This window comes from Telmatherina bonti (genome assembly GCF_933228915.1).
Source record: "Telmatherina bonti genome assembly, chromosome: 16".
In the NCBI taxonomy this organism is placed as follows: domain Eukaryota; kingdom Metazoa; phylum Chordata; class Actinopteri; order Atheriniformes; family Telmatherinidae; genus Telmatherina; species Telmatherina bonti.
The window spans coordinates 7773571-7797919 of NC_136614.1; the positions used below are offsets into that span (position 1 = coordinate 7773571).

Here is a 24349-nt window from a genome sequence, read left to right on the forward strand (position 1 = left end):
AGGACCGGATCGGGATCCTCCAGGACCGGATCGGGCTCCTCCAGGACCGGATCGGGCTCCTCCAGGACCGGATCTGGATCCTCCAGGACCGGATCGGGCTCCTCCAGGACCGGATCGGGCTCCTCCAGGACCGGATCTGGATCCTCCAGGACCGGATCGGGCTCCTCCAGGACCGGATCTGGATCCTCCAGGACCGGATTCAGTATCTTCATGCTGGTGGTTTTATTGGATCCGTCAGAAACCAGATTCTGACTTCAGAAATCCGACTTTGGGGTCTGAGCAGCAGGAGATGCTGATCACATGACCTCCGCTGCTGAGGATCTTCTGAAGTCGACCCCTGCAGGCGGCGGCGGATCGCGGTGCAGCCGGAGGAAGTGGATCTGCGATCTGGAGGAACGTTCCGGCTGAAACTCGCTGAACGGATGTTTTTCTGTCTTCTGCAGGGAGTCCTGCTCACGTGAAGGAGGATGGCGTCTCCGTCCCGTGGTCCTGCTGCTGCTCTGGACGTCTCTGCAGCGAAGCGGTAAGGCTGCTAGCGTCCGGCCTAAAGGCAGAAACATTCATAGATTTCTTCTTCTTCTCCCGCGTAATCCGACAGGAACGGAGGCGTGTTGCTCTCGCAGCTGACAGAAGCGTCGGTACGTCCAGATGTGGCGGCTTCGCCTCTGCTGGAACCTAGAGGATATTTACGGTGAAAGACGCTCGCCGGGCGTTGGAAGCAGACGTGCTAACGGCTAGTTATGAGCATAAACAGTCAAATCAGTTTGTCTTCAGATAAAAACCGTCAGTTTTTCCACTTTTTCCCTCCATTTACATTGAAATGAAACGGATGTTTGTCCCGACATGCTGTGGAGGATGTTTGTTCCGTCTTCCGTTGGGAAAAGGGACAAACAAGCCGAACACTCCCTCCCTGCTAATTAGCGCCAAACGACTCGACAACAACATTTCATTTGGTTTATTTTCTGGAAAAGGATCAGCTGTGAGAGCAACTCTGGCCGAAGCGAGAGAGGAAAGGCGTGGTTGTGGTGAAAGCGTTCTTATCGGGGATCATCTCCGTCTGACGGGGACGTCGGATCTCATTTAACCTTCAAGGAATGAAAAAATAAACGTTTTAACCGCTGGACTCCAGAATGTAATCCAATCAGACCATAGATGCATAAATACAATAAAAAATAGGATATTTTTAGGCTGTTATGCCATTTAAATGAAAACGTATGATAATATCTAAGTTTTATGTTATATGAAACATCTGTGTTTATACTGGGAGTCGGTGGGACCAAATGGGCGCCAAGGCAAGTTGTGGCCTGCTGGTTTCACATGATCTACACTAAATTCAGTAACGGAGATTTTAAACATGATAATGAAGATAAATGTTCATATAATTCAGTTTTGAACTGAACCGAATAAAAACTGAAAACAACAGAATCTTATTGGTCCTTGAAGGCGCCTCGAAGGTTAAATGATATTCAAACTTCACCTGAAAGCTGCGGTGAGTCATCCTCTCCAGTCTGAGCCGTTGGTTTGATTTCACTGCAGAAACGTTTTAGTTTTCCACCTTGTTGCTGATTTCACGTGTTTTCGTTCATGTTTTCCTGCTGTTGGGGCGAAATGTTGCATTAAAAGCACGATACATCCAAATTGGGCGAATTTCTCCAACAACCAGCCAGATGCTTCGTTTTCTCTCCCGACAGCAGACATTTAAGATGGTTTCCATTTGTCTTTGGTCTCTTTCTGCTTTCCATCCTCAATGTGCTGGTTTCCTCTTCGCTTCTTCCCACTCTGTTGTGTTTCTGGTACTTTCCATCTGTGTTGCTCGAGCATGCCTTGTTCGGGGCTCCATTAACAACCGCTTGTCATGTCTCAGGGAAGTTACCTTTCATGAACGCATCTCTTTGTCTGATTTTGATGTGTGTGTAGTGCTGAAGGACGGCAGCGTCACGCTCTGGTTCGTTCCAAACGGCTCGACGTGGCGGACACGTTTAGTTTTCCGCTTCAGAGCCAAAAGCAGATGTCGGACAGATTTGTGGGGCTGTGGAGACAAATGCTGCTCCGGTTTCATGTCTGGATGCAGCGTGAAGCCAGAAACTTGTTCAGCGCAGGCTTCACTTTAGCCGAGGCGGTGAATCGGTTCAGCTGCTTCATCCCTGCTTCATTCAGATGTTTTAATTAATTTTCCCTCTCGTGCTTTTGCTTTTTAATAATTTATTATAAAATATGCTGTAAGTGAAAATCGCTCAATAAGTAGCATTGACTAAATATTTATTTCATTTAAATTTAAGTTTGTCAAAGAATTAGATGTTTATTATCACTGGTCATAATGATCCATCTTCTGGTACCGTGTTGGACCTCATCTTCCTCCAGAACTGCCTTCGTTTATAGTGTGACATATTCGACAATATGGAAACATTCCCATGAGAATTTGATTCATATCGACATGAAGCATCTCACACATAACGCTCCTCATGATGAGAATCTCCCGTTCCACCTCATCACCATGAGAATCTCCCGTTCCACCTCATCACCATGAGAATCTCCCGTTCCACCTCATCACCATGAGAATCTCCCGTTCCACCTCATCATGATGAGAATCTCCCGTTCCACCTCATCATGATGAGAATCTCCCGTTCCACCTCATCATGATGAGAACCTCCCGTTCCACCTCATCACCATGAGAATCTCCCGTTCCACCTCATCACCATGAGAATCTCCCGTTCCACCTCATCATGATGAGAATCTCCCGTTCCACCTCATCACCATGAGAATCTCCTGTTCCACCTCATCACCATGAGAATCTCCCGTTCCACCTCATCATGATGAGAATCTCCCGTTCCACCTCACCACCATGAGAATCTCCCGTTCCACCTCACCACCATGAGAATCTCCCGTTCCACCTCATCACCATGAGAATCTCCCGTTCCACCTCATCACCATGAGAATCTCCCGTTCCACCTCATCATGATGAGAATCTCCCGTTCCACCTCACCACCATGAGAATCTCCCGTTCCACCTCATTACCATGAGAATCTCCCGTTCCACCTCATCACCATGAGAATCTCCCGTTCCACCTCATCACCATGAGAATCTCCCGTTCCACCTCATCACCATGAGAATCTCCCGTTCCACCTCATCACCATGAGAATCTCCCGTTCCACCTCACCACCATGAGAATCTCCCGTTCCACCTCATTACCATGAGAATCTCCCATTCCACCTCATCATGATGAGAATCTCCCGTTCCACCTCATCACCATGAGAATCTCCCGTTCCACCTCATCCTGATGAGAATCTCCCGTTCCACCTCATCACCATGAGAATCTCCCGTTCCACCTCATCCTGATGAGAATCTCCCGTTCCACCTCATCACCATGAGAATCTCCCGTTCCACCTCATCACCATGAGAATCTCCCGTTCCACCTCATCACCATGAGAATCTCCCGTTCCACCTCATCATGATGAGAATCTCCCGTTCCACCTCATCACCATGAGAATCTCCCGTTCCACCTCATCCTGATGAGAATCTCCCGTTCCACCTCATCACCATGAGAATCTCCCGTTCCACCTCACCACCATGAGAATCTCCCGTTCCACCTCATCCTGATGAGAATCTCCCGTTCCACCTCATCACCATGAGAATCTCCCGTTCCACCTCATCATGATGAGAATCTCCCGTTCCACCTCATTACCATGAGAATCTCCCGTTCCACCTCATCATGATGAGAATCTCCCGTTCCACCTCATCATGATGAGAATCTCCCGTTCCACCTCATCACCATGAGAATCTCCCGTTCCACCTCATCACCATGAGAATCTCCTGTTCCACCTAATCACCATGAGAATCTCCCGTTCCACCTCATCACCATGAGAATCTCCCGTTCCACCTCATCACCATGAGAATCTCCTGTTCCACCTAATCACCATGAGAATCTCCCGTTCCACCTCATCACCATGAGAATCTCCCGTTCCACCTCATCATGATGAGAATCTCCCGTTCCACCTCATCATGATGAGAATCTCCCGTTCCACCTCATCATGATTAGAATCTCCCGTTCCACCTCATCACCATGAGAATCTCCAGTTCCACCTCATCACCATGAGAATCTCCCGTTCCACCTCATCATGATGAGAATCTCCCGTTCCACCTCATCACCATGAGAATCTCCAGTTCCACCTCATCACCATGAGAATCTCCCGTTCCACCTCATCATGATGAGCATCTCCCGTTCCACCTCATCACCATGAGAATCTCCCGTTCCACCTCATCATGATGAGAATCTCCTGTTCCACCTCATCACCATGAGAATCTCCCGTTCCACCTCACCACCATGAGAATCTCCCGTTCCACCTCATTACCATGAGAATCTCCCGTTCCACCTCATCATGATGAGAATCTCCCGTTCCACCTCATCATGATGAGAATCTCCCGTTCCACCTCATCACCATGAGAATCTCCCGTTCCACCTCATTACCATGAGAATCTCCCGTTCCACCTCATCATGATGAGAATCTCCCGTTCCACCTCATCATGATGAGAATCTCCCGTTCCACCTCACCACCATGAGAATCTCCCGTTCCACCTCATTACCATGAGAATCTCCCGTTCCACCTCATCACCATGAGAATCTCCCGTTCCACCTCATCACCATGAGAATCTCCCGTTCCACCTCATCACCATGAGAATCTCCCGTTCCACCTCATCACCATGAGAATCTCCCGTTCCACCTCATCACCATGAGAATCTCCCGTTCCACCTCATCACCATGAGAATCTCCTGTTCCACCTAATCACCATGAGAATCTCCCGTTCCACCTCATCACCATGAGAATCTCCAGTTCCACCTCATCACCATGAGAATCTCCCGTTCCACCTCATCATGATGAGAATCTCCCGTTCCACCTCATCATGATGAGAATCTCCCGTTCCACCTCATCATGATTAGAATCTCCCGTTCCACCTCATCACCATGAGAATCTCCCGTTCCACCTCATCATGATGAGAATCTCCTGTTCCACCTCATCACCATGAGAATCTCCCGTTCCACCTCACCACCATGAGAATCTCCCGTTCCACCTCATTACCATGAGAATCTCCCGTTCCACCTCATCATGATGAGAATCTCCCGTTCCACCTCATCATGATGAGAATCTCCCGTTCCACCTCATCACCATGAGAATCTCCCGTTCCACCTCATTACCATGAGAATCTCCCGTTCCACCTCATTACCATGAGAATCTCCCGTTCCACCTCATCATGATGAGAATCTCCCGTTCCACCTCATCATGATGAGAATCTCCCGTTCCACCTCACCACCATGAGAATCTCCCGTTCCACCTCATTACCATGAGAATCTCCCGTTCCACCTCATCACCATGAGAATCTCCCGTTCCACCTCATCACCATGAGAATCTCCCGTTCCACCTCATCACCATGAGAATCTCCCGTTCCACCTCATCACCATGAGAATCTCCCGTTCCACCTCACCACCATGAGAATCTCCCGTTCCACCTCATCACCATGAGAATCTCCCGTTCCACCTCACCACCATGAGAATCTCCCGTTCCACCTCATTACCATGAGAATCTCCCGTTCCACCTCATCATGATGAGAATCTCCCGTTCCACCTCACCACCATGAGAATCTCCCGTTCCACCTCATTACCATGAGAATCTCCCGTTCCACCTCATCACCATGAGAATCTCCCGTTCCACCTCATCACCATGAGAATCTCCCGTTCCACCTCATCACCATGAGAATCTCCCGTTCCACCTCACCACCATGAGAATCTCCCGTTCCACCTCATCACCATGAGAATCTCCCGTTCCACCTCACCACCATGAGAATCTCCCGTTCCACCTCATCACCATGAGAATCTCCCGTTCCACCTCATCACCATGAGAATCTCCCGTTCCACCTCATCACCATGAGAATCTCCCGTTCCACCTCATCACCATGAGAATCTCCCGTTCCACCTCACCACCATGAGAATCTCCCGTTCCACCTCATTACCATGAGAATCTCCCGTTCCACCTCATCATGATGAGAATCTCCCGTTCCACCTCATCACCATGAGAATCTCCCGTTCCACCTCATCCTGATGAGAATCTCCCGTTCCACCTCATCACCATGAGAATCTCCCGTTCCACCTCATCCTGATGAGAATCTCCCGTTCCACCTCATCACCATGAGAATCTCCCGTTCCACCTCACCACCATGAGAATCTCCCGTTCCACCTCATTACCATGAGAATCTCCCGTTCCACCTCATCATGATGAGAATCTCCCGTTCCACCTCATCACCATGAGAATCTCCCGTTCCACCTCACCACCATGAGAATCTCCCGTTCCACCTCATCATGATGAGAATCTCCCGTTCCACCTCATCACCATGAGAATCTCCCGTTCCACCTCACCACCATGAGAATCTCCCGTTCCACCTCATTACCATGAGAATCTCCCGTTCCACCTCATCATGATGAGAATCTCCCGTTCCACCTCATCATGATGAGAATCTCCCGTTCCACCTCATCACCATGAGAATCTCCCGTTCCACCTCATCACCATGAGAATCTCCTGTTCCACCTAATCACCATGAGAATCTCCCGTTCCACCTCATCACCATGAGAATCTCCCGTTCCACCTCATCACCATGAGAATCTCCTGTTCCACCTAATCACCATGAGAATCTCCCGTTCCACCTCATCACCATGAGAATCTCCCGTTCCACCTCATCATGATGAGAATCTCCCGTTCCACCTCATCATGATGAGAATCTCCCGTTCCACCTCATCATGATTAGAATCTCCCGTTCCACCTCATCACCATGAGAATCTCCAGTTCCACCTCATCACCATGAGAATCTCCCGTTCCACCTCATCATGATGAGAATCTCCCGTTCCACCTCATCACCATGAGAATCTCCAGTTCCACCTCATCACCATGAGAATCTCCCGTTCCACCTCATCATGATGAGCATCTCCCGTTCCACCTCATCACCATGAGAATCTCCCGTTCCACCTCATCATGATGAGAATCTCCTGTTCCACCTCATCACCATGAGAATCTCCCGTTCCACCTCACCACCATGAGAATCTCCCGTTCCACCTCATTACCATGAGAATCTCCCGTTCCACCTCATCATGATGAGAATCTCCCGTTCCACCTCATCATGATGAGAATCTCCCGTTCCACCTCATCACCATGAGAATCTCCCGTTCCACCTCATTACCATGAGAATCTCCCGTTCCACCTCATCATGATGAGAATCTCCCGTTCCACCTCATCATGATGAGAATCTCCCGTTCCACCTCACCACCATGAGAATCTCCCGTTCCACCTCATTACCATGAGAATCTCCCGTTCCACCTCATCACCATGAGAATCTCCCGTTCCACCTCATCACCATGAGAATCTCCCGTTCCACCTCATCACCATGAGAATCTCCCGTTCCACCTCATCACCATGAGAATCTCCCGTTCCACCTCATCACCATGAGAATCTCCCGTTCCACCTCATCACCATGAGAATCTCCCGTTCCACCTCATCACCATGAGAATCTCCTGTTCCACCTAATCACCATGAGAATCTCCCGTTCCACCTCATCACCATGAGAATCTCCAGTTCCACCTCATCACCATGAGAATCTCCCGTTCCACCTCATCATGATGAGAATCTCCCGTTCCACCTCATCATGATGAGAATCTCCCGTTCCACCTCATCATGATTAGAATCTCCCGTTCCACCTCATCACCATGAGAATCTCCCGTTCCACCTCATCATGATGAGAATCTCCTGTTCCACCTCATCACCATGAGAATCTCCCGTTCCACCTCACCACCATGAGAATCTCCCGTTCCACCTCATTACCATGAGAATCTCCCGTTCCACCTCATCATGATGAGAATCTCCCGTTCCACCTCATCATGATGAGAATCTCCCGTTCCACCTCATCACCATGAGAATCTCCCGTTCCACCTCATTACCATGAGAATCTCCCGTTCCACCTCATTACCATGAGAATCTCCCGTTCCACCTCATCATGATGAGAATCTCCCGTTCCACCTCATCATGATGAGAATCTCCCGTTCCACCTCACCACCATGAGAATCTCCCGTTCCACCTCATTACCATGAGAATCTCCCGTTCCACCTCATCACCATGAGAATCTCCCGTTCCACCTCATCACCATGAGAATCTCCCGTTCCACCTCATCACCATGAGAATCTCCCGTTCCACCTCATCACCATGAGAATCTCCCGTTCCACCTCACCACCATGAGAATCTCCCGTTCCACCTCATCACCATGAGAATCTCCCGTTCCACCTCACCACCATGAGAATCTCCCGTTCCACCTCATTACCATGAGAATCTCCCGTTCCACCTCATCATGATGAGAATCTCCCGTTCCACCTCACCACCATGAGAATCTCCCGTTCCACCTCATTACCATGAGAATCTCCCGTTCCACCTCATCACCATGAGAATCTCCCGTTCCACCTCATCACCATGAGAATCTCCCGTTCCACCTCATCACCATGAGAATCTCCCGTTCCACCTCACCACCATGAGAATCTCCCGTTCCACCTCATCACCATGAGAATCTCCCGTTCCACCTCACCACCATGAGAATCTCCCGTTCCACCTCATCACCATGAGAATCTCCCGTTCCACCTCATCACCATGAGAATCTCCCGTTCCACCTCATCACCATGAGAATCTCCCGTTCCACCTCATCACCATGAGAATCTCCCGTTCCACCTCACCACCATGAGAATCTCCCGTTCCACCTCATTACCATGAGAATCTCCCGTTCCACCTCATCATGATGAGAATCTCCCGTTCCACCTCATCACCATGAGAATCTCCCGTTCCACCTCATCACCATGAGAATCTCCCGTTCCACCTCACCACCATGAGAATCTCCCGTTCCACCTCATTACCATGAGAATCTCCCGTTCCACCTCATCATGATGAGAATCTCCCGTTCCACCTCATCACCATGAGAATCTCCCGTTCCACCTCATCATGATGAGAATCTCCCGTTCCACCTCATCTGAACTGGAGACTCATCAGACCAGCAGCTTCTACTGTCCTGCTGACAGATCCATGAGTTCGTGTGAAGTCCGACTGAAAGTCTTTCTGTGGTTTCAGAGCTTATGTTTTACTGTAAAAACTTTTCAGTATTACAGTTTACGTTTTGCGCAAAACTTTGCAAAACCTAAACATCACAATTAAAAGCTGTAAATGGACACGCCAACATTTAGAAAAACATCTGAAATATCGCTAAAAAGTTTCTACGTTCTCAGGAGAAGTTTACTGGAAAAGTGTGACAAACACTTTTCTCACATTTAGACGTCACCTGATGCGATGTAGGGGTCACATGACCGGTTTATGTCAGGTAAACACGGCGCTGTGTGGATGGACGGAGGAGGAGAGAAAAATAAAACCTCCGTTCCTGACAGGAAACAACGAAATGCGAGTTTGGAGAAGTTGTGGAGTGGAACGCGACCGGGATACCTGCTATCTTCCATTAAATCCTCTGTTTTTAATCTGACCGCTGTGCAGGTGCAGCGGGGTCGGGGGGGTCAGGGGCTTGTGTCTTCCCTCTCTGAGTCTCGCCACTGCGGTGTCTTCATGGCTGCGTTCGGTTGCTGCTCTGCTGCTGCAGAGAGGTGGCTGCGGGGAAAACGAACGCACCCGTTCCCGGTGGGAAGGCAGCCTGACGGTCTTCCATGTTGCTTCCATGTGGAACTGGCTCTGAGGACTGGTTTTGTCCATTTTCACATGGCTGCGTGGGAAAGTCGACTTGTTCCACGGAGCTGGGGGACGTCTCCGCTCGTGTTTCGCTCTAACATCAGCGTTGGGACACACAGCCACATCTTGGCTGTTGATATTTTCCACATTTGTGCCAATGAAGCTCATTAAGCAGAAAACAAACTTCTCTGGGAGGGAAGGAGAAGCGTGAGCCGAGGAGGCGGAGAGCAGGGAAACATGGTGTTTTAATGTGTTTTCCAGACCGAGCTGCAGCCTGGGGCCAAACCCAGCGGTTCACACACACTCGTAAAGTTCCCAGCAGTACCAAACCGCAGCGCACACACACCGAGAGGGTAGCGGTGGACGCTCTGCTTCTGGTCACCAGAACAGAAGCCACATGTGTGTGTTCTGCGTACCTGAAGATAAACCGAAGGTCTGAACAGGAAGCTGTAAATGTTTCTGTGATGAGGAAGATGAAGGAGTTTGAGCTGCTGCCACTTCTGTTTGTTCAGGTTGACACTTTGATGCACGTCACGTCACGGAGAGCAAACTGAACTTTGGATTTGTTGCTTTGTTTTGTTTACTCGCTGCTGACAGGTTCCTCTGGATGTCTTTATCTTTATTTGATCAGATCAGATAAACGGCGTGACGATGGGGAACTTTGTTAAAGGCACCTTTTAAAAAGACAAAGAGCTTCTCATAAATCATAAAAGCATTCCAGCAGGGGGGAGAGATGGTGCTAAAAGTACATAAAACAATATGAAGAGAAACAAAATCTCAATAAAACATTGCAAAAGTTTTATTAAAATGATTATAAAGAACAGTGGAGCAGATCTACACCCTCTGCAGGGTGTCGAAGGGAGCATCGGGTTCACCCAACCAGTCTACATGGGTTTGTCCCTGTGGGGGGTACTGGACCTCCTTGTACGAGCTGTCCGGTCCCTGTACGACAGGTGTCAGAGCTTGGTCCGCATTGCCGGTAGTAAGTCGGATTGGTTTCCGGTGAGGGTTGGACTCCGCCAAGGCTGCCCTTTATCACCGATTCTGTTCATAACTTATATGGACAGAATTTCTAGGCGCAGCCGAGGTGTTGAGGGGATCCGACTTGGTGGCCTCAGGATTGGGTCCCTGCTTTTTGCAGATGACGTGGTCCTGTTGGCTTCATCTGGTCGTGATCTCCAGCTCTCGCTTGAGCGATTCGCGGCTGAGTGTGAAGCGGCTGGGATGAGAATCAGCACCTCCAAATCTGAGACCATGGTCCTCGGCCGGAATAGGGTGGATTGCCCTCTCCGGGTCGGGAGTCAGGTCCTGCCTCAAGTGGAGGAGTTTAAATATCTCGGGGTCTTGTTCACGAGTGAGGGAAGGATGGAGCGCGAGATCGACAGACGGATCGGTGCGGCGTCTGCAGTAATGCGGGCTCTGCGCCGGTCTGTCGTGGTGAAGAAGGAGCTGAGCCAGAAGGCAAAGCTCTCGATTTACCAGTCGATCTACGTTCCTACCCTCACCTATGGTCATGAGCTGTGGGTCGTGACCGAAAGAACCAGATCTCGTATACAGGCGGCTGAAATGGGTTTCCTCCGCAGGGTGGCCGGGCTCTCCCTTAGAGATAGGGTGAGGAGCTCGGTCATCCGGGAGGAGATCAGAGTAGAGCCGCTGCTCCTCCGCATCGAGAGGAACCAGTTGAGGTGGCTCGGGCATCTGGTCAGGATGCCTCCTGGACCTCCCTGGTGAGGTGTTCCAGGCACGTCCCTCTGGGAGGAGACCCCGGGGAAGACCCAGGACACGCTGGAGGGATTATATCTCTCGGCTGGCCTGGGAACGCCTCGGGATCCCCCCCGACAGAGTTGGCAAATGTGGCTGGGGAGAGGGAAGTCTGGGCTTCCCTGCTTAGGCTGCTGCCCCCGCGACCCGACCCCGGATAAGCGGCAGAAGATGGATGGAAATAATCAAACCTGGACATTAAAGTTCCAGGACTTTCCTGATGTCTCACAGCTACCAGAGATGTAGAAAGTAGAAGTCCTGTCCGGCAGCTCTTTCCAACCAGTCACTAAACCAGCTGAATGGAATCGGCTCCACAGCAGGAAGACGAGTCTGTTGGTGGAAACACCTGATCTACATGCATCGGTAGATCCAGACACATGGCAGGACTTCTACTTACAGTTTTTACTTCGCTGGTTCCGTCAGCTCATTTCCAGCCAAACCGATGCGACCTCGCCAACCAGCTGGATCCAGCTCCGGGCCTGGCACCCCGACAGTAAACAAGACCATCGCTCATCAGCTGAACTTCATCATCTTCATTAGACTTTATTGCATTGTGGGTCAGGAGGCGTCCCAACAAGCCTCAGCCATTGTTTTCTGGTCCGGAGAAAGACCACAAGTCTGCATCGGAGTACATCACGTCCTGCGGTGAGGGACGGGCTTGCCGCAGGCTTTTGACTGGAATTCTGCATTTATGAGGCATGAAAGGACCGAGGTGATGAATTTAGGACGGTTATGGAGGCGAATGTCGAGGAAAATCCGACTTTTTCTTCTTTTTCCTGCAAGCAGCTTAAAACGTTCCGTCCCTCTGAGACGAGCTGGCGTCCAGAACCGACAAACAGAAAAACGCCGCAGGTGCGAATAACTTCCTCCGTCTCACATGTGGAAGAGATTCTGCCGAAATCCGGTCGCTTCGTCCCAATCTGCTCCACTTCCTGACGTCACGGTAACCTTTGATCAGGCGCCAACCGGGCCAAGCCGGCCCCGCTTCTTCCTCACCTCCCTCTTCACCTTCATCATCTCATTTATCTCCTGGTGAGAGACGAGGATGAGGAGGGGGAGGAGACGAAGCACCTGGAGCGTTTCTGTCAAAGAGCCATTCAGAAGACCAACTCCAGATTTTTTATTTATTTATAATTAAATCAAGAAAATATTCTCCAGCAGAAATCCTAGGATAAGATTTGTCAGAAAACAGCCTCAGACCAGCACGTCTTCTGTTGGCAGGAATCGTTCATTTAACTTCACGGTTCCATCAGGAGGCTTCAGATACTCGTGATTTCCACTCCAAACATTTTACTTTCCACTAAAGAACAACATATTAATGCAGATATTCCTGGACAAAATGGGAAAGATGCAGGAAAATGAATGAATGAACAGAACGAATCATCAGAAACGGTTCAGTGAATGTTTTATTTGGTTCTGATCTTTCTGCCCAGAGATGCATCCCGGGACGTCAGAATGTCATGACGGCACATCCGAGTCATCAGCTGCACATGTGAACAACATGTAAAGTCCTGGTGATTCCCATGTGGATCAGATGAAAACGTTCCAAAACCACGTCTGCAGATGTGGGACGTTGCAGCGTCGATCTTTTTCAGACTAAAAACCAACGCTCACATCGTTCACTCCAAAGAGTCGTTCAGAAGAATCGATTCCGTGATGAACGTCACCTTTCCAGTCCGCTGCTGCAGTTTTCCGGCCTTCAGTCCACACGTGATGTTCCAGAACTTGCACATCTTGAGCAGATGTTGGCTCATCGGAGGGCTTCTTATGCCGTAAGCTGAGGAATTCCTGGCGAAGCGGGATTCTCTCTGCTGCAGGAACGACGTCTGTGGTTCCCAGCATTCCTGGAAAAGCTCCAAATGGACCTGATCCCTGCAGCCGGTCGGACCAGGACCACATTCCTGGAGGAAGGCCGCGTGAATGCAGTGATGCGATGAAGAGCGGGATGGAGGAGAATAATGCTGGGAAGGAGGGAGAGGTGAAAAGAGAGAAGGGCAGCCTGACGGACGGCGTCTGCAGGATTCATGTCTGGTTTCACGTCATCTGTCTTGCTGGAGGAAGTTCCTCATCCTCTGCTCTGAGTCGGCTTCTCAGGCGGAGAAATGCTGCAGCGTTCGGGTCGTTCCGGCCTCGGACGTCTGGAGGAGTGTGGAATGAGACGACACGGCGGGAAGCTTCTGGACCGTCACTCTCCTCCTGACGAGCTGCAGACGGACCGATGAACCCAGAAAGTTGGAAATTTGATCAGATTTCCAGAGATTGCATCATTTTCCTTCTGAATCCAGACTGTAAACATTCATGGCGTCCCGTAGGAGCCGCCGGGAGCCTCCATGTTGCAGCGAAAGCCTAAAGGCATGGGGAGGCAAGCATCAGGCCCAGGGGCCAAAATCCGCCCGCCGGAGGGTCCAGTCCGGTCCAGAGGGTCCAGTCCGGTCCGTAGGGTCCAGCCTGGTCCGAGGGTCCAGCCTGGTCCGGAGGGTCCAGCCTGGTCCGGAGGGTCCAGTCTGGTCCGGAGGGTCCAGCCTGGTCCGAGGTTCCAGTCCTGTCCGGAGGGTCCAGTCTGGTCCGGAGGGTCCAGTCCTGTCCGGAGGGTCCAGTCTGGTCCAGAGGGTCCAGTCCGGTCCGTAGGGTCCAGCCTGGTCCGAGGGTCCAGTCCTGTCCGGAGGGTCCAGCCTGGTCCGAGGGTCCAGTCCTGTCCGGAGGGTCCAGTCCGGTCCGGAGGGTCCAGTCCGGTCCGGAGGGTCCAGTCCGGTCCGGAGGGTCCAGCCTGGTCCGAGGTTCCAGTCCTGTCCGGAGGGTCCAGTCTGGTCCGGAGGGTCCAGTCCTGTCCGGAGGGTCCAGTCTGGTCCAGAGGGTCCAGTCCGGTCCGTAGGGTCCAGCCTGGTCCGAGGGTCCAGTCCTGTCCGGAGGGTCCAGCCTGGTCCGAGGGTCCAGCCTGGTCCGAGGGTCCAGTCCTGTCCGGAGGGTCCAGTCCGATCCGGAGGGTCCAGCCTGGTCCGAGGTTCCAGTCCTGTCCGGAGGGTCCAGTCCTGTCCGGAGGGTCCAGTCTGGTCCGGAGGGTCCAGTCCTGTCCGGAGGGTCCAGTCTGGTCTGGAGGGTCGAGTCCGGTCCCAGGGTCCAGTCCGGTCCGGGGGAGGTTTATTATTTATTTAACAAATTCATTTATATTGATATAAAATCTGTATAAATATATTTTCATGTCTAAAAAAAAAAAAATAAAAAAATAATTTCTGTTGGACTGTAAACATTCGGTTTGTAAAAACAAACAGCTTGATGTTTTTGTGGGAAAACTTTCTGCTGTTGACCGACGTGAGATCAGACATCTGAGCCGCTTCGCTGCAGCAAAACGCTACAAACGTTCCAGCTTTTTACTTCACGACACATATCATAACGTGTCGTAACGTGTTGTAACATGTCGTAACGTAACTCATCGTAACGTATCGTAACGTGTCGTATTGTAACATGTCGTAACGTATCGTAACGTATCGTAACGTATCGTAACGTATCGTAACGTATCGTATCATAACATGTCTTAATGTGTCGTAACATGTCGTAACATACCGTAACGTGTCGTAACATGTTGTAACGTAACGTGTCGTATCGTAACATGTCGTAACGTACCGTAACACATCGTAACGTATTGTATCATAACGTGTCATTACGTGTCTTAACGTGTCATAACGTGTCGTAACGTATCGTAACGTATCGTAACGTATCGTAACGTAACCTATCGTAACGTGTCGTATCGCAACATATCGTAACGTATCGTGTCTTAACGTGTCGTATCGTAACGTGTCGTATCGTAACATGTCGTAACATACCGTAACATATCGTATCATAACGTGTCGTAATGTGTCGTATCGTAACGTATCGTAACGTGTCGTAACGTGTTGTATCGTAACATGTCGTAACGTATCGTAACGTATTGTAACGTATCGTATCTCAACGTGTTGTAATGTGTCGTAACGTGTCGTAACATGTCGTAACATACCGTAACGTGTGGTAACATGTCGTAACGTAATGTATCATAACGTATCGTAATGTGTTGTATCGTAACATGTCGTAACATGTCGTAATGTACTGTAACGTACCGTAGCGTACCGTAGCGTATTGTAACTTATCGTATCACGTGTCGTAATGTGTCGTAACATGTTGTAACGTACCGTAACGTGTCGTAACATGTCGTAACGTAATGTATCATAACGTATCGTAACGTGTCGTATCGTAACATGTCGTAACATACCGTAACGTATCGTATCGTAACGTGTCGTAAGGTGTCGTAACGTATCGTAACGTAACGTATGGTATCATAACGTGTCGTAACGCGTCATAACGTATCGTAACGTGTCGTATCGTAACATGTCATAACGCGTTGTAACGTATTGTAACGTAACGTATCGTAACGTAACGTATCGTATCATAACGTGTCGTAACGCGTCGTAACGTATCGTAACGTGTCGTATCGTAAAGTGTCGTATCGTAACATGTCGTAATGTACCGTAACGTATCGTAACGTATTGTTATGACGTTCTGTTTGCAAGTTTCAGAAATGTTTTTCTTTATGTACAGATGAGGCATCATGTAGCTGACAGCGTGCTAATTTGCATAAAGTGATCGTAACCGTACTTATACCCAGGTTGTTTTTGTATTTTTGTGATGTCAGGCTAAGGTTGTCGAGGGTGCTGTTTATCGTTTTATAATCTAGACGAGAAAAGCCGAATTTCCTCGTTTCTGGGATGAAATGATCTGAAAATGATGAAAAGAACAGATTCTGTGAAACTTTAGAACAATGAAATGAATCTTTTAAAACGGTCGGGCTGCGTAACCAGCAGCTGATCCTGCTTTCCACTTCTATCTGCAGATCTGCTGCAAGTTAATTAAATAAAAGCCCCTCTTCATCCCTCCCTCCTCGTCTCATTTTTCAGAGTTCACTGCTGCTTGAAAACGCAGGAAAAAGCCGCCTTGGCAGCCGGCCTCCCATCTCCCACATCAGCAGCAGAACAGAGGCCTTTTGTTCTGTGTCTCCGTCAGACGCAGCGAGGGAACAGTGGTCTGTCTTGTCGCTGGACGCCGACTGACATGTCGGAGCTGCTTTCGCCGTCCTGGGCGGGAACGGCTGCAGCAAACGGCGTCTCCTGCTTGTCATCAGCGTTCTCAGCCAAAGTGGCGGCGTTTGGCTCGCTGAGACGTGTCATCGGTCTCCACTTGTTCCGCCCGGCGTCCCTTTCAGTCAGATTTTACAATGTGGTGACGAACGGCGAGTTGCAGACGTTCAGCGAAGAAGACGTTTAGATTCCCATTAGATTCTGATCTATGGATGAAGCTGAGTTCAGTCTGAACATGTTCACCATCTTCACTAACATTTCAACGTGCGGTTTCGATTTAACGGTCGGTATTAGTTAGGTATTGGTTCTGAATGTCTGTTTTGATTAATTTTGGATTAATTGACCAGCCCTGCAGGCAGAGATGCAGGCGCCTGTGGGGGGTGGAACTCCAGTTGGACCTTTTATCCCTCAGTGATGATGGAAGTGTCTGGATGCTCCAGTTTACTCCGTCATGTGAGGACATGGCGTGACAGCCGGTTCAATAAACCAGCAGGTTATTTACTTCACAGATGCTTCAGACCTTACAGAATGGCAGTGTGTGCTAAAGGAAGTTGTTTTACTGTTGAGGTCAGAGGATCTGAAACCTTTAGTGCCACAACTCTCAGAGTAACACGTTGGTGTTGCAGCGTCCATGTGACAACAGTGATTGACTGAGCGATGCATCAGATGTTGTATCCTCTACATATCCGGCCAGAAAGCTGTCGGAATCTTCATGAATAAGGAGGATAAAGTGGCTTTTGGCGGATTCGGTTCACACCCACACCCAGCTGCTCTCACTGAGACCAAGCTTCAGTCAGATATTAAATATGACTTGTTTACTAACTTTGTTGTTTGTTGTTGGAATTTTACAGATTTTTCTACATTAAAAGCTTCATTTTGGCAGCGATGATAAAAATCCTGCCTTTATTTGATAAATGTAAGATATTTTTTCCCCCCCGTAATGGTGTGACAACTGGCATAGGGGTTGCGACCTCCAGTTGGAACACTGGTTTAGGAGATCTAAGAACTGGGGACGACCAGGAGCGGCTGATCAGCCATGAAGACCCGGAACCGCTTCGCTTCTGGGATCCTTTTGGTTTCGGTGGAAATGAAAGGGTTTCTGGAACAATCAGTATATTCCCAGTTTTCTTCACTTTCTCTGCTTTTTAATCACAATTGAGAATTTCTGCTGGGTTTGTAACAAGCCTTTAATCAGATGTTTGCAGTCACACGAAGCAGCTGGATGCCTTCTGGTCCGTCCAGAGCTGCTGCGCTCCACAACTCTGCAAACACTCGCATTCGTGTGGATTTAAGCTAATTGATCTGCTTTCTTTGGAAAAGTCTGAGAGCGGCTGGCTTTCTCATCCAGTCCTGCTTTCTCATGGAAATTCTGATAATTTTCTCCTTTTTTTAAAGAAGAAACCATTCTGTAAAATTCTGTCAATCAAAGAGCTGTTGGGTCTTCATTAGGCGTCACAGAACCTTTTCATCTTCCTCACATCGGCTGGAGAATAACAAACATCTTTATGGAATATATATTTGTAGACTAAATCAATGAGATTGCAGAGTGAGAATGTAATTAGATACGCAAGATGGGAAAAGCAGCGTTCTGTCAGAAAGCTGACAGCAATCACGTTCACAACTAACGGCTTGTTTCTCCAAAACCAAGAACCAAAAAACTTCTCCTTCCTTTTCAGTGACAACCTGAGGTCGTACGGCGTCAGACCGTTTCAGGACATTTAGGGTTAAATAAGACAAACCGATCGATTCCAAATATAACTTTTGTCTTTATTATCTTTCCACATCAAGACAGATTTACATGCAGATGTCTCAGAACTGACCCAGCCGATGAAATGCAGGATCCACGACGGAAGCAGGTCAAACACACCAAACTCTGAACTTGGTCACACTTTTTGCAACTTTTAGATGAACACATAATAACCATAATAATCCTGGTTAGAATTGTTATCTGACGATGTAAAAATGGATCTATAAGTGTGAGATTGCCAGTGTGGGGTACAGGCTGCATTACACCAGGGGTTCTCAACCTGGGGTCCGGGACCCCATTTCATTCACACGGAACTGGAGTTGGAAAAACAGACTTCTAAACCAGGTCCCAAAGCAAACAAGAGGGTCGACCAAACCGTCTATAGGCTTTGGTCAATTATGGTATGATCGGGTACCTGTCAATCAAAAGGACACGCCCCCAAATATGTCAAACTTCGAGATTAAATTATTTTAAACGGGCGAGTTAGAAAAAACTTCACTCCCTCCACAGTTGTCATGAAGGTAAACCTGACCTTTCATTCATTCATTCATTTTCTGAACCGCTTAATCCAATTTGGGGTCGCGGGGAAGCTGGAGCCTATCCCAGCTGGCTTTGAGCTGACCTATTAAACCTAAAATGGATTTTTGTACCAGGCTGTAAACATGTTTATTCCTGCTGTAAACATGTTTATTCCTGCTGTAAACATGTTTATTTCTGCTGTAAACATGTTTATTCCTGCTGTAAACATGTTTATTTCTGCTGTAAACATGTTTATTCCTGCTGTAAACGTGTTTATTCCTGCTGTAAACGTGTTTATTCCTGCTGTAAACGTGTTTATTTCTGCTGTAAACGTGTTTATTTCTGCTGTAAACGTGTTTATTTCTGCTGTAAACATGTTTATTCCTGCTGTAAACATGTTTATTTCTGCTGTAAACATGTTTATTTCTGCTGTAAACATGTTTATTCCTGCTGTAAACGTGTTTATTTCTGCTGTGAAGTTGGTCTTTTTAACATGGGAGTCTATGGGGATTTGCTCTGTTTTGCAGCCCCTAGTGGATGAAGGGGGAACTGCAGGTTTACGCACTTCCACATCGGCTTCACTTTTAACCGCTGGAGGCTCCATCCATCTTTCATATACGGCCCATAGCTAAGCGTGATGGGGGGTGTAGCAAGCAGCTTCTACTGGAACCCCCGCATCCCTGATAGCCGAGCCTGTTTCTATGGTGATAACGATCATTTGGATCTCATCTTCGATGCCTTCGTTATCATTAGAATCAGTTTTACTCTCATTACTTTTTCTCCGGCCAGAAGAACACCAACATCTGGTTGGACGTCTTTCAGCTCCATTCCTGCATCATCCTCTGTTCCCGTCCAGCGCTGCCTTCGATTTTCTCCGAGTTGGGAGAGTCCGCCCACTGAACCACTGAGCTTTCTGCGTCATGCTGATGATCTGACTCTTCATCAGACTGAGTGGGGGAGGAGTCTTTCCACGCAGTTTTGTAGCAGCCGACAGATAATCACCCTGCAGGAATCATCCAATAGGAGGCCGCCAGCCGTTTGCTTTTCAGTTTGTTCGCGTCTCGTCTTGTTGTGTTTAGAGCGGCGGCGGCGGCGGCGGCAACGTGCAGCTTGCCCTCAGACTGCCATGACGTCTTTCACACGTTAAATGAATTCTCATCGATGCACTGACTTGTTTGTGTGGAACTAGTGTGTCACAAGATTTTTAGGTGTTGGGGTGTGAAAGCATAACACACACACACACACAGGCTGGTCTTTATTAAAGTTGACATTGTTCCATCGCAGCTAAACGGAGAAGCACAACCGTGACCCAGATTCTAACCAGAAACCCATAAACTAAGTCAGACTGCCCCCCGCCTGCCGAGACGTGGACATGTTGCAACGCAGGATTTAATCTGGACATGAAACTCCGTCTTTGTCCTGAAACAGAGACGTTTTCTGAGTTCCTGCATGACGTTTGCCTCCACAGCCAGAGTTCAGCTGATGCACACACAGAAAGCGATAAAACAGCAGAACATGGAGCCCCATCTATAACCTCACAGTCGTGCACGCGCATGCGCACGTTAACAGACTAACTGGTCAAACTGGACTGGACAGATCTGGACTCCTCTGCTTGCATGAGTCTGTTTCCAGAGAAAGCAAAGTTAGTTTGTAGACGGAACCATTTGGATCCAACACCGATCCAGAGACGATTGTCGGAACTTTCCGAACTTTTCGTACCTTTTCGCACCTTTTCGTACCTTTTCGCACCTTTTCGCACCTTTTCGGACATCTGGACAGAAATCGCTGTTTGACCTGTTTCCACAAGGAAACTGGGACCAGTGTTCCCCCATTTAGGTCCATTTTGGTCCGGTTAGTTCAGCCTCACCTTGAAGGTCGCATACGCTACAGGTTCACCCTCCAGGAGGAGTTTTGTCTCTGACTGGGTAGGGTTACTGTGGGGGGCGTGTTTTTATGCATGATGGACAACCTGGTTATGTCATGTTCAAGGTGAGACTTCGCGCACGCGGCGCAGTTTCAGGTCTTTAGACGCCGTGGAATGTGTAAGTTTTAGTCCTTTTCTCACCACCTCGATCAGCTGTTCAGTAAACAGCTGATTCAACCTGACATCAGCAGAAACATCACCTGTCCGCTTCATGCTAGACCACGCCCCCTTCTACTGGCCGACCAAACACACGACAGGTCTCGGAGCTCCATGAGAAGGACGTTCTGCTGATGTGGCGAACAAGCCAAGTTACCACGTCCACAGGAGCTAAACATTTACGGCTCGGCGTGACCTTCCTCCGACCCGCTTCGGACGCTGGAGCTGATCGCCGGGAGCCGGTTGCCGGTTGCCGGTTGCCAGGGGCTGGTTGCCGGGGGCTGGTCGCTGCTCCTCTTCACTTCCACCGCGGTCGCTGCTGATGCTTAAAAGCCTTTTTTGTCGCCTGTTTCCTGCAGTTTTTCTGTGATTCCACATCAGTGAAAAGTAAATGTTTTTATTTTCATTTCCCTCTGACGACCTCGAGCTGCTGCGTATAAAAAGATTTCTTCTGCTCCGGGATTCATTCTTTCTGCCTCTCAGGTTTCGTCACGTTTTCTGTAAATAAATGTATTTTTGTTAAAGTCAACTCAACCTATTTTTTAAATTTAATTTAATCCAGTCCCCCCCCAGGCTGTAATTTAAAGACTTCCGCCGAGAGCAGCGCTCTGCACAAAGCTGTCAGGACCATAAAATATCAACAATTTAAGTTAATAGGTGGAAACATCTTCCTCTGAACGTGTGATGAGCTGAAGCAAAGCAAGCAGCCGTCTAAATGTTCATGTGGTGCCGCCACTGATCCTGCGGTGTTTCCACGCCGTTAACCCGCCCCTGGACGAGTGTCTTCGTTAGCTAACCAGCTGAGGAGCATCCTGTCGGCAGCCGGAGAGCAGGAAGCCGTAAAGTTTTATACCTGCAGCGACAGGAATGCTGGAATTAAAGACAGCTAAAACAAGTCAGGTGGGTTTGTTTCAATGCACAGGGAGAGGCGGCGGCGGGGTGGGAAATGAAAAAACAAGACAGGAAGGGGAAGTTGTGGGAATGGAGGCCAAACTGATCTCCACGCCTGCATGAAGTCACTTCCACTCTCACAGCCGAGCAGATTATTGGGAGACGATTCTCTCCTCATTTCCCACATTTGCTTATCAGTCATCATATTTGCCTGGGTGGACACCTGCGGCGTCGGTGTGTGCGACACTTTTATCAGTCTTCTCATCAGCAGGGTCATCGCTGTGGAAACGTTTTTACACACCGTCTGATTCAGGAAGTGTTGACACAACCTGCAGGTTTTAGATGTTTACTGCTGGGCACCAGACTCAGATTAACGCTCTGGTCCTGCAGGTTTTAGATGTTTACTGCTGGGCACCAGACTCAGATTAACGCTCTGGTCCTGCAGGTTTTAGATGTTTCCTGCTACAACACCAGACTCAGATTAACGCTCTGGTCCTACAGCTTTCAGATGTTTACTGCTGGGCACCAGACTCAGATTAACGCTCTGGTCCTGAAGGTTTCAGATGTTTCCTGCTGTGACATCAGACTCAGATTAACGCTCTGGTCCTGCAGGTTTTAGATGTTTACTGCTGGGCACCAGACTCAGATTAATGCTCTGGTCCTGCAGGTTTCAGATGTTTCGTGCTGGGCACTAGACTCAGATTAATGCTCTGGTCCTGCAGGTTTCAGATGTTTCCTGCTGTGACATCAGACTCAGATTAACGCTCTGGTCCTGCAGGTTTTAGATGTTTACTGCTGGGCACTAGACTCAGATTAACGCTCTGGTCCTGCAGGTTTCAGATGTTTCCTGCTGTGACATCAGACTCAGATTAATGCTCTGGTCCTGCAGGTTTTAGATGTTTACTGCTGGGCACCAGACTCAGATTAACGCTCTGGTCCTGCAGGTTTTAGATGTTTACTGCTGGGCACCAGACTCAGATTAACACTCTGGTCCTGAAGGTTTCAGATGTTTCCTGCTGTGACATCAGACTCAGATTAACGCTCTGGTCCTGCAGGTTTTAGATGTTTACTGCTGGGCACCAGACTCAGATTAACGCTCTGGTCCTGCAGGTTTTAGATGTTTACTGCTGGGCACCAGACTCAGATTAACGCTCTGGTCCTGCAGGTTTCAGATGTTTCGTGCTGGGCATCAGACTCAGATTAACGCTCTGGTCCTACAGGTTTCAGATGTTTCCTGCTGGGCACCAGACTCAGATTAATGCTCTGATCCTGCAGGTTTCAGATGTTTCGTGCTGGGCACTAGACTCAGATTAATGCTCTGGTCCTGCAGGTTTTAGATGTTTCCTGCTGCGGCACCAGACTAGGATTAATGCTCTGGTCCTGCAGGTTTCAGATGTTTCCTGCTGCGACACCAGACTCAGAATAAAACTCTGGTTCTGCAGCTTTCAGATATTTCCTGCTGCGACACCAGACTCAGAATAACACTCTGGTCCTGCAGGTTTTAGATGTTTCCTGCTGCAACACCAGACTAGGGTTAATGCTCTGGTCCTGCTGGTTTTAGATGTTTCCTGCTGCGGCACCAGACTAGGGTTAACGCTCTGGTCCTGCTGGTTTTAGATGTTTCCTGCTGCGGCACCAGACTCAGACTAACGCTCTGGTCCTGCAGGTTTTAGATGTTTCCTGCTGCGGCACCAGACTCAGATTAACGCTCTGATCCTGCAGGTTTCAGATGTTACCTGCTGCGGCACCAGACTAGGATTAATGCTCTGGTCCTGCAGGTTTCAGATGTTTTCTGCTGCGGCAGCAGACTCAGATTAACGCTCTGGTCCTACAGGTTTCAGATGTTTCCTGCTGTGACATCAGACTCAGATTAACGCTCTGGTCCTGCAGGTTTTAGATGTTTACTGCTGGGCACCAGACTCAGATTAACGCTCTGATCCTGCAGGTTTCAGATGTTTCGTGCTGGGCATCAGACTCAGATTAACGCTCTGGTCCTGCAGGTTTCAGATGTTTCGTGCTGGGCACCAGACTCAGATTAATGCTCTGATCCTGCAGGTTTCAGATGTTCCCTGCTGCGGCACCAGACTAGGATTAATGCTCTGGTCCTGCAGGTTTCAGATGTTTTGTGCTGCGGCACCAGACTCAGATTAACGCTCTGGTCCTACAGGTTTCAGATGTTTCCTGCTGTGACATCAGACTCAGATTAACGCTCTGGTCCTGCAGGTTTCAGATGTTTCGTGCTGTGACATCAGACTCAGATTAACGCTCTGGTCCTACAGGTTTCAGATGTTTCCTGCTGGGCACCAGACTCAGATTAATGCTCTGATCCTGCAGGTTTCAGATGTTTCCTGCTGGGCACTAGACTCAGATTAATGTTCTGGTCCTGCAGGTTTTAGATGTTTCCTGCTGCGGCACCAGACTAGGATTAATGCTCTGGTCCTGCAGGTTTCAGATGTTTCCTGCTGCGACACCAGACTCAGAATAACACTCTGGTTCTGCAG

General features: G+C 49.0%; 1 protein-coding gene across 4 annotated transcripts in view; it reads left to right on the top strand.

Moving 5' to 3' along the window:
- adgrg6 (adhesion G protein-coupled receptor G6) overlaps window positions 1–24349 on the top strand; it is a 136519-nt gene that overhangs the window by 11262 nt on the left and 100908 nt on the right. For all 4 annotated transcript variants that reach the window (XR_013771611.1, XM_079255006.1, XM_079255008.1 and 1 more), the window contains exon 2: window positions 444–523. Coding sequence is in view for 3 of the 4 variants with exons in the window: in XM_079255006.1 (XP_079111132.1) it covers window positions 444–523 (80 nt within the window). In the remaining variant the exon portion in view is untranslated. The remainder of the gene's footprint in view (window positions 1–443; window positions 524–24349) is intronic.